Here is an 11,728-nt window from a genome sequence, read left to right on the forward strand (position 1 = left end):
GTCTGCTGTGATTACAATAAAAAAAGAAATAAAACTCATTAGGAGTTATTATAATAATGTAATATCTATGAGATACATTTGAATTAAATGTATTTAATTTTTCCATTTTACTCTTTATTTGTTGACTGACTTAAAGTAACAGATTTTATTACAAACAAGACAAAATGTTTTGTATGTGGAATATAGTGAAAATGTACATTAGATGAAAGCAGAACTAGATGCACCAGGAACAAAGTAAAACTAAAAGCTCAACCAGGAGTTTTATTACCTGTGAAACATGAGCAGGTGAGTCCAGCAGTGACACGTCAGTCCAATCAGAATCACTTCATCTGCGTTTCAGCGCCATCTTCTGGAGCTGCTTGTAAAAACAGGAGTTCAGCAGGAAACTTCATGATGAGAACTTTTAATTTAAATAAATCCTTTGGGTTTATTCTTAAAGTTGCAGTAACACATCAAGCTTAACCTGATCACTATAATATCACCAGTATAAATCTATTAATACAGATTCTACTGACTCAAGTTATTCTAGCAACCAATCAGGAAAGACTTGTTAAAACACAACCATTTATAATAAAACTTGTTTATCACAGTTCAAATACTCCCAGGTTTCAGCATATTTATTCAAAAACAGAAAAGACTGAAGATAAACTGCTGGATTAAAACAGAAAGTGACTGAGTCCAAAGGTTAACGATTTCATCTTCTCACCAATTTATACTTGACTGTTTCCTGTCTATTCATTTGAATATAAAAATATATTTTGGTCACATATTTAATATTTCATGTCCCAATCACTAAGGCAGTTATGGAAAAATCTTTAATCCACCGATGAGACCAAACTTTACTCATTTTGAGAAAATTAGTGGCCAGTTTTGTCTGGAACAAACTGCCTGGTAATTCCTCAAGTTTCCTCTAGGAGGCGACAAATGCTGCTATTAAAGGGAGAATAATATGTTGATGGTGAAGAGAGTCTTTAAAATAGTTAGAATAAAACTAAAACCTTTGAAGGCAACTCTTGTCACACATGAAGAGGAAATTAAGGTTAAATAATTAAAGTTAAAAATTAAATAAACTTAAGAAAAAAGAAATCTCAGCTCATGCTGGAAAAATGTAAAAACACTAAATTTCTACCAGTTAGACCACAGGTGTCAAACTGCAGTCCTCCGCTGGCCTCCAGCCTTTAGATGTTTCTCTGCTGCACCACCTGAATCATCAGGTCATCAAGGCTCTGGAGGCCTGATCTGCACCAGGAGGAGGTAATTAAACCGTTTCATTCCAGGTTTTGTACCTGAGGCTCATCTAAAACCTGCAGGACAGCAGAGGGCTGGAGTTTGACTCCTCTGGGTCACACGGTCCGTTTATTCAGCAGATTTGTTCAGGTGAGTTAATGAAACGAGAGAAAGTCCAGGTTCAGTTGAGCTTTACTTGACTTTAATTAGTTGTTGTTCCTGAATGAGTGAGAGGTTTCTGTAAAGATAAATATGAATTATAAGTACTCGTCTGTAAATTCTCCTTTCACAGAGAGAACCAAAATTGTTCACACAGGAAATAAATGTGATTATAGTCTATAACGAAGCTATCGGCTGATTAATACTTATCTACAAAAATACAAAATTGTACATTATTGAAGCACATAAATAATAAGCAAACCTGCTAATAATAGCACAATGATACAACATACAAGAGAAATAAACCATTTCATTTGGAAAATGAGAACTACAAACAACTGCATCATGGAACCGATTCCTCCGTTAACTTTCTTCCAATCCAGTGGTGCCCAAAGTTTGTCCTGGAGGCATCGTGCATGTTTTAGTTCTCTCCCTGGTTTAATGCACCTGGATCAAATGATGGCTCTGTAGAAGACCCAAGAAGAACAATTGACAAGCTGAAAAGGTTGTTACTACCACCAGGGAGAGAATAAAACGTGCAGGATGTCGGCCCTCGAGGACCGACTTTGGGGACCACTGTTCTAACGTGAAGAAAAACTGAAAGCAACGAACTGGTGGCGCCTTGTCAGGCCCGACTTCATCTCTGATCCTGGATTTCTGACTTTATGAAACAATCCTCTGTTATAATCCACTTTGTTTACTGTTGTCTTCTCTACAGAAAGACAGGAACAGTAATAAGTTTAAGATGGTGATGATGATGATGATGATGATGATGGTGTGTAAAACTGCATTGTGTTTCCTCTGCAGGTTCACTCAGACCAAAGTTCATGTCTGACACAGACACTCAACTATATTTTTAGTCATTTGATTTCACTTTTCATATGAAGTCAAACAGATCAGCATTTCAAAACAATATAAAAAGTGAAATTAAAAACTTTACATCTGCTTTGGAAATTTGTCCAACTGATTTAATCCAGAAAACTTCAACATGCATTAACAAAAACGGAGTTACTAGCATTAAAACATCTGCACGTTAGTGGATGAAATAAGTATTTGATCCCCCACTAAATGAAACATCTCAGTTTCATGCCAGCTTTATTTTAACAGAATATCAAAAGAAAAACTGACAAAAATACATGAAATGAGAGACAAAAATTAATTTAAATTTCATTGAAGGAAATAAGACATAATTTAAAACCCTTGTTGACCAGCTCAGCAGCTCAGTCCTGGTCTCCTCTGACCGCAGCTCCTCCTCCCAGCCTCAGTCATCACTAACGTAAGGCTTCACTAACGTAAGGCTTCAAAGGTTTCACTAACTTAAGGCTTCACTAATGTAAGGCTTCACTAACGTAAGGCTTCAAAGGTTTCACTAACGTAAGGCTTCACTAACGTAAGGCTTCAAAGGTTTCACTAACGTAAGGCTTCACTAACGTAAGGCTTCAAAGGTTTCACTAACGTAAGGCTTCACGAACTTAAGGCTTCAAAGGTTTCACTAACGTAAGGCTTCACTAACGTAAGGCTTCAAAGGTTTCACTAACTTAAGGCTTCACTAATGTAAGGCTTCACTAACGTAAGGCTTCAAAGGTTTCACTAACGTAAGGCTTCACGAACTTAAGGCTTCAAAGGTTTCACTAACGTAAGGCTTCACTAACGTAAGGCTTCAAAGGTTTCACTAACGTAAGGCTTCACTAACGTAAGGCTTCACTAACGTAAGGCTTCAAAGGTTTCACTAACGTAAGGCTTCACTAACGTAAGGCTTCACTAACGTAAGGCTTCACTAAAGTAAGGCTTCACTAAGGTAAGGTTTCACTAACGTAAGGCGTCACTAACGTAAGGCTTCACTAATGTAAGGCTTCACTAACATAAGGCTTCACTAATGTAAGGCTTCACTAACATAAGGCTTCACTAACGTAAGGCTTCAAAGGTTTCACTAACATAAGGCTTCACTAACGTAAGGCTTCACTAACGTAAGGCTTCACTAAGGTAAGGTTTCACTAATGTAAGGCTTCACTAACGTAAGGCTTCACTAACGTAAGGCTTCACTAATGTAAGGCTTCACTAACGTAAGGCTTCACTAACGTAAGGCTTCAAAGGTTTCACTAACGTAAGGCTTCACTAACGTAAGGCTTCAAAGGTTTCACTAACGTAAGGCTTCAAAGGCTTCAGTAACGTAAGGTTTCACTAACGTAAGGCTTCACTAACGTAAGGCTTCACTAACGTAAGGCTTCACTAAGGTAAGGTTTCACTAACATAAGGCTTCACTAACATGAGGCTTCACTAACATGAGGCTTCACTAACGTAAGGCTTCACTAACGTAAGGCTTCACTAACGTAAGGCTTCACTAACATAAGGCTTCACTAACGTAAGGCTTCACTAACATGAGGCTTCACTAACGTAAGGCTTCACTAAGGTAAGGTTTCACTAACATAAGGCTTCACTAACACTAATGTAAGGCTTCACTAACATAAGGCTTCACTAACGTAAGGTTTCCACCTGAGCCGCCTTGAGCAGAGGAGCCCTGCGTGCGCTGCAGGATTTTAAACCTATTACGTTTCAGTGTGTTCTCAATGTTTGGCTTGAGATCATAACCAGCTGTAGTTCTGGGCTTATTTTTAATCTTTCCATGATGCGACATCTTGCATGAAGATTAGCCTTCGGTTGAATGACTGTAATGTTTTACTTCTTCCACTTCTGAAAAGTTGCACCAACAGTCGTCACTTTCTCATCCAGCTTCTTACTTAAGGCTTGTGGCTCATTCCAGCTTTGTGCAGGTCAACGGCTTTGTCCCTGACATCTTTAGACAGCTCTCTAGTTCTGCCGTGGTGGAGATGTTGGAGTCTGTTGGCAGGTGGTCTTTTCTACAGGTGGTCTTTTCTACAGGTGGTCTTTTCTACTGGTGGTCATTTCTACTGGTGGTCTGTGGAAGCCAACATTAGTCATTCAGTTTGTCACGGTATCAAATACTTAATTCCCTCAATGAAATAATTTTTTTTTAATATTAAATTTTCTAGATTTTCTTTCTGATATTCTCTCACTGTTAAAATGAAGCTGCTTAAGAATCATAGGCTGTTTACTTATTTGTCAGAGTACAAATGTTCAAACCCAGCTGGGAATCAAATACATATTTCCTCCTCTGCATTTACATGGTTATATTTTCTAGACAAACATCCTTTTTTTGGTCAAATATTTTATCAATAAAATCTGTTTATGACAAACTTTGAGCTTCCTGTCACCAGAAAACACAAAACAACTTTTTTCCCCTTTTTGTTGTTTTGCAGAATGAAGTTTGAAGAAAGCGAACAGGTTGATGACGGAGAGCAGTCGATGTGTTGATGGTTTGGGGTTGTTGGGTCACCACCAACCCTAATGGACAGTTTGGATCAGCGTTCGGTTTCTGGTCTCATGAAAGGACACAGTTTGATTTTGGATCTTCAGCATCCAGAAGCTGCTGAATCAGTTCATCTATCTCTCGCTCATGAATTTTCTGAAGCTGTTCAGTCTCCTGCTCAGTTTTCCCCTGCTTCATCTGGTCTTCATGTCTTCTCAGCATTTCCTTGATTTTGTTCAGATGTTCTCTCTTTCTGGTGACACATTTCACCAAGTCGACGATCTGCTTGCGGTGCTTTGCTCTGGCTTCCTTCTCATTTAGCTCTTTCAGAGCCTTCAGCATGTCATATTTGCCGTCTTTGTCTATCAGTTGTTTTTCATGCACTTTTTTCAGAGCTGTAAATTCTTGGCTGTATTTCTCTTTGAACTCATTAAACTCCTCGGCTTTCTTTCTGGCTTCTTCCTCGTACGTCTCTCTTAGTCTCTCTACCTCCTTCTGATGCTTCTCATCTTGTTCTTCTCTGAACTTTGCCTCCTTTTCCGTTCTGATGTCATATTCTAGTTTCTGTTTTTCATGTTCTTGTTTCAGTCGCTCGTACTCCTCTTTCAGTCGTTTCTCCTCCTTCTGCCTCCGTTTATCGTCTTGTTTGTTTTTCTCCTTTAACATTTTCACTTCTTTCTCCCAGGCTTCATGTTTCTTCAGCACAGACTGATGTTTCTGGAGACTTGCTTCTGTTTTAGATTTTTTCAATTTTTCCTCCCATTCCTCTTTCTCAAGTTTCAGTTTTTTCTTTTCTTCTTTCCTCCTCTCTTTCTCATTCATGTTTTTATCTTCAGCCTCCTGCAGACTTTGCTGTATTTCCTTGATTTTTATGTCTTTCTGTTTAATTTGTAGCTCAGTTTTTGCTTTTACCTCCATCAGTTCCCTTTCCATGTCGTCTTTTTCTTTCTGATGTTTTCTGAGTAGTCCCTCAATCTTTTGCTGCATCTCTTCTTCCTTCTCCTTCAGGATCTTTTCCATTTGTCTCCGTATCGCTGCTTCGGCCTCCTGCAGCATGTCGTTGGTGAAGCAGCCGCCTCCATTTTCCTCTAACATGGCATCAATCTTTCCGATCAGCTCTCTGACTTGAGTTCGGTTCTGGTCATGGTAGTTTTCAAACACATGGTATCTTCCTCCACAGTCCTCAATGAGCTTCTTAAAGGACTCGTCACAATCCTTTTCAATGTATTCCTTAATGGATTTATTATGATGTTCCAGTTTACCTCCATGTGTGAACAGGATGATGGTGAAGTTCTCTGAATTTTTTCCAAAACCTTCCTTTACCAGTTTTAAAGTCTCCTTCTCCTCTGGAGTTAATCGTCCGATCTGTAAGACCAGCAGGAAGACATGAGGCCCTGGAGCCAGGAGACTCATGCATTTCAGCAGCTCTTCATTCACTTCTTCATGAGACAAGCTGCTGTCAAACAGACCAGGAGTGTCGACCACAGCCACAGGTCGGCCGTCCACTTTGCTCTGGGCTTTCTGGCAACGCTTTGTGACTGAATACTGGGCTGGTTTGGCTTCAAAGTAGTTTCCTCCCAGGATGGTGTTTCCTGATAGACTTTTTCCGCAGCCAGTCTTTCCAATCAGAACGATCCTGAGACACTCGGGTCCCTCCTTCTCCGAGTCGCCTGCAACAGAAACAGACCACAGGTTAATTTTCTCTACATACCAACTAAAAGTTAAAAAGTGAAAATACTCGTTGACCCAGAATGTCTTCCATAAAAACATCAACACAACGTAGAGTCGAATTTAGACTTTCATGGTAGTGAAGTGGAACCCAGAAAATAAGCAAATTAATTAATTTTGACCAATGATCAGGTAACCTAACCCTGATCATTTAGATCTAAAACGTTATTAAGCTGCAGATCTAATATCTAGATATTAGATCTAATATCTAGATATTAGATCTAATATCTAGATCTGCAGCTATTAGATCTAATATCTAGATCTGCAGCTTAATAACTACAGATCCAGGCTGCCATACAGCCTACTGTGAGGTTTGTCTTAGAGTAAAAAAACAAATCATAGTTGTACTTTTTATTTTCTCCTTTTGCTATTAACAAACTAAAAAATAAAATGTTTTTTTGTGTACGTAGCCCAGATCTGTGCATCTGTGGGGGTGGGCACATGTCAGTCCACCAGAGTTTTATTGGTCAGTTTGTTCATTTTGCAGCTTGGCGCTCCAATGTCAGCTAAACGTGACTTTGCTGTGAAGCTAAATATTAATAACTGGACTGCAGCTCTGAGACGGGTTGCACTGACCCTGACAGAGCTTTTTATCCTGCATGTGCAAGTTTTTTAAATTTTATTTTGTGGTTTCGGGAACTGAAGCACTGATGGACGCCCCATCAACTCTCCATTGACAGACTGTTTTCCCCAGTGCCACACTAGACTGGGAGAGTTGGTATAAATGTTTGTCAGAGACTAGAAATGAAGCAAACGTCGTTCACATCAAACTCTGGAGGTCTGGGATAAACCATCAGTGGAAGGGTTTGCTTTCCTGTCTTTATTATTTAGTATCATTTGTTAATAAAATAAGAAGCCATGGCGGTGTAGGTTTGTGTGGATCAGATCCTCGGTTTCTGTGCATCGTGTTCATGTGTCATATCAGTGTTGGGTTTCTGTGGTTTATGCGTGTTGGAGGCTGTTTCTGCAGATCAGGTGGAATGATAGTTTTGTGTGTCGCCTCTGATAATATCCTGCAGGTTCCCCTGTTAATAACTGCCTTTGCCATCTAGTTATTCATCAGGAAAGCTGTGGTTATGTAATGTTATTTTTTATGTAGGAAAACCTTTTCTAGAAGTTCTCACCTGTTAAGGCTGTTTTTGGTGCCTGGTTTGAAAGCTGGGCTTCCAGTCTGCTGATGGTGTTCTTCTGTTGTATGACTTTATCCTTGTAGGTTTCTGCCAGGATGCTCGGTGTGAAGCATTTCTGTCTCATCTTTTCCACAAATGTTATTACAGTAGAGAACTGCTTCCTGTCGCTGCTGCTGACAACAACATGTCGTCCTCCACAGATCTGGAGGAGATCCTGGATGTCTGTGTCTCGCTCCAGAAATTCAACAACAGCAGGATGTTTAGGATCCGACTCTGTGGTGAACAGGATCATTGTGTTGTTATTGACTCTGGAGCTGAATGTGTCCTGGATGGTGTGTAACTCTCCCTTGTCTTCATCAGTGAGGGGACCCACAGGTAGGACCAGGATGAAGGCGTGGACACCCTCAGGGTCACAGAGGGAGACACACCTGAAGGATTCCTCCATCACTTCCCGCTCAGATCTTCCATGCAGTGCCGGCAGCTCCACCACAGAAAGCCAGCGTCCAAACGCCTCTCCCTGGTTCCTGACACACTCTGATATCTTGGAGAAGGACTGAAGCTCTCTCTGACCCAGAATGGCTCTGGCTGCTGCCGTCTTCCCGGCTCCTCTCCTCCCACACAGAACCAGGTTTATGCAAGGCAACGTCTGCTCACATTTCATGGCTTCTTCTCCCTCTCTGATGGTCAGGAAGGAGCCTCTGTTTTTGTTAACAATGTCTTCAATCTTCAGCATTAATTTCTGGTGATTGTTGTCAGCCATGCTGTACTGTCGACCTTCACATTCTCTGATTAGTGAGTTAAGAAGGAAACTCGTGTCATTTGTTTCTTCAGTTATAACGACCATTGAGTGTTTAAATGCATTTTCTCCAAACAAACTCAAGCTGGTTTTCAGATTCTTTCTGTCTTTCTCTGTGAAGTCTGAAGGTTTCACTAAGAGCAGCAGAACATTTGGTCCAGGAGGACAAAGATTCACGCAGCTTCTCATCTCCTTCAGGACTTTTTGAGACTGAAGTTCAGGAGTTTTCACGACAGTCAGTAACTTTCCATTCCACACCCCCTGCTCATCGGGCTTGGCTTGATAAAATGTTGTTAATCGAGACATTTTCTTTTCGATGATAAAGTTACAGAGTTGTGTCTTTGCTGACTGAGTTGCTCCCAAAAGGAAAATCCTTAAACCTCGTCCTGTAAAGCAGCATATGGAAATTATTAAATTAATTGAAAGCAGCATTCAGCTTCTATGCACCACAAATCTGGAACAAACTTCCAGAAAACTGTAAAACGGCTGAAAGTTGAGATTTAATCTCAACTTAAAACCCTCCTGTTTAGAGTTTTACTTGAAACATAATTAATTATGAATTTAACAACTTAATATAATGTTTTGATTGCTGATTCTGTTACATGACTTTGTATTTTTCTGTTTTTATCTTGTAAAGCACTTTGAAATGTTTTGTTGCTGAAATGTGCTGAACAAATAAAACTGCAGCTCTAAGACCCTCATTTTGGCTCAGATTGGATCCTTTTGACCGGGAGCCGTGCATTTCTTCAGACTGCAGGTACGAGGAGGAGCTTGATTTTTCATAGATTATCTGTCTGATATTGTTTTCACAGGAAATACTGATAGTTTTCACAAATACGTAAAAAAAACATGTTTTTATAAAAGTTACATACTGCAGTTTTCAGTAGAATGGCAATTTAGCCAGAGCAAATGTTGCTCAGTATGTTTGAACTTTGAAAAAAACAACAAAAAAACAAGAAAACAACTGGAGAATGATATCTGTAAGTAAAATTACTCTGTGAAATGAAACTGTTTTATTGCGAAGTGATATTTGTAACCATAAACGCTCTGAAGGATGAAACCAAAATCTGTTTTTCTGAAAAAGGACAAAAGTTTAAGAGCTTTAAAGGGAACAAAGATCGGTTATGAAACCAGAAAATATTTCAGATGTAAAAACAATACAGCAATTATACTGTATGTTATCTAGTTTTTATAAATTTTAAAAACATTTTCTCCTCAAACTTTTATACAGAAATGCCCTGTTGTAACATTGTGGAATAAAATGTAAGCTTTTTGAAAATGTATTAGAAATAACAAATTGTGAAATCACATGTATGTGAATAATTATAGCCTATAAAACTTAAGACTTTAGCTGATAAAATGCATCTGAATGGCTCATAATAAATAATGTTCTGTGGTTTCCTGAGACAAAGACTGAAGTCTTAGTTGTGAAATTCAGACATGATGATTGGAGGAAACTCCACCATCCCTACAGTCCAGAATGATGATGGCAGCTGCATTTCTGCTCTGAAAATGAATGAAGTCTAAACTTACATAACTATATTTTTGATTGCAAGCAGCAATAAAACAATTAAAATAAATCAACAGGTTTTCTTTGCCAGACTTACCAGCAGCAGAAGAAGCGTCTTTCGTTCGTTTGATGCTCGGATGGTCGACGATTAAATGCTTTTCTTTGTTGATGCCTATAAAATCCCCAAGTAACTTCAGCATCTCAGGAATTTCATTATCTTTAAAAATGAGTGAGTTATATTTGCATCTTCTGATCAGTTCCTGTAAGGGCTCATTTAATGTTTCCTTCTGCTTAGATTTTGATATTAGAACCACTGAATGACCAAATGCCTGATCACTAAACAGTTCTAGGACTTTGCAGAATCTCTTCTCTTGCTCATTTGTGAAGCTTTCAGGTTGAACAACCAGTAAGAACAAGTGAGGTCCAGGATCAGAGAGGCTCACACAAACTTCCACATGTTCTTTAAGTTCAGCTTCAGGAATCCTGGGATGAAGCAGATCTGGGGTGTTGATGAGAACCAGTTTTTTCTTCTGGATCATTTTGTGGACTCTCATGGAAAAGTCTGGTTGTTCTTCGGTGTTGAAGGCAGGAGCTCCCAGAATTGAGTTTGCAATCCGACTCTTTTCTGACCAGCTGTCCCCCAACAGGATGAGCCTCAATTCTGACACTGAAGAAAATATACATGAAAATAACATTAAATATCATATTATCTCTCAGTCTCTGGTTTCTATATTATTTTACTGATGCATTTAAAATTTTGCCTACATTCAGCTTCATAATTATCATTTCAGATTAAATAAGTTGTTTTAACATTGAGGACAAAAAGCACATATGACAGGAACAGGTGAATTAACATTCATGTTTCTCATTTTAAGGACATAAAGTCATAATGGTTGGTTTAAAGAGTTTAGACCAATTTGTGATCTGACTTTTGACATGTATTTTTCATCAGTACACATCATGCAGCGCAGCAACCTGGAGTTTTCCCAAACTTACACATGGGTGGAAGGAACTCTTTGCTTCCTCCTCTCCTCATTTTGAGTTTTCTTTCTGAAACAGTTAAAATGATGGGAAAAAAACTTAGTACTGTATTTTGTTTTGTAGTTTGCAAGTATTTTGTTGTTTAAGAGCTTATAGAATAATGACTGGAAAGTTATGGGAACTGCCCTGTGCTGTGAAAGGGAAGCTTGTCAGTTGTCAGTCCAGCTAATCCAGAGGTAACAGAGAAAATCATCATGATGTGACATCTTATAAAATGATGCAGGCCTGTAAAACAGGACTTGTTCTATCTAAAACAGGAGGACTTTGATTCAGACGAAGCGCAGGAGAAAGTGGATTAGTCAGGAGAAAATAAAATGTTGCTTCTTGCATGAACTCAACCCACTACGTTAAAATAAAGTGGAATAAAGTAACTTTAAGTCCTTCACTGTCACATATGGAGGAGGAAATAAGCTGTGGAGCCGTTTGTCCACCAGGGGACAGAAACCAGCAGAAGACAAGTCAAAATAAGAATCCAGACAGAAATGAATTAACTTATCGCTTTCTAGACAATGATACAGTAAATGAACAGTATCCAGCAGTCATCAAGAAATTAGCAATGAATTCTAGTAGTTACTTTAGACTTACTCTCCAAGTTTACATGAGAATAATCTGTATTTATCTCCATGTATCCAGATGAATTTCCTTCCAACAGAAAATTGTTAAATGTGATTTTATGTCACACAGAATAAAGACAAAAATTAATGGAAAATCCATGATATATTTAAAACACTTTCCAAAAATATTCTCAGATTTATGGAAGCATGTTGTTGTATTTAGTTTCAGTGGCACTTTAGAAAATAAAATGTTAA

At 38.8% G+C, this 11,728-nt stretch overlaps 1 protein-coding gene across 1 annotated transcript; it reads right to left on the reverse strand.

Moving 5' to 3' along the window:
- Positions 1-4,295: 4,295 nt before the first annotated feature.
- Positions 4,296-10,914, reverse strand: LOC106912377 (uncharacterized). Its single transcript, XM_014979195.2, has 4 exons — positions 10,875-10,914; positions 9,967-10,545; positions 7,567-8,754; positions 4,296-6,384 (listed from the first exon to the last, which is right to left on the reverse strand). The coding sequence occupies exons 1-4, from the start codon at positions 10,912-10,914 to the stop codon at positions 4,787-4,789; spliced, it is 3,405 nt and encodes a 1,134-aa protein (XP_014834681.2). The 3' UTR covers positions 4,296-4,786.
- Positions 10,915-11,728: the final 814 nt, after the last annotated feature.

The sequence above is a fragment of the Poecilia mexicana genome, unplaced genomic scaffold (genome assembly GCF_051168715.1).
Source record: "Poecilia mexicana isolate PSO_F unplaced genomic scaffold, ASM5116871v1 scaffold_9, whole genome shotgun sequence".
Lineage (NCBI taxonomy): Eukaryota > Metazoa > Chordata > Actinopteri > Cyprinodontiformes > Poeciliidae > Poecilia > Poecilia mexicana.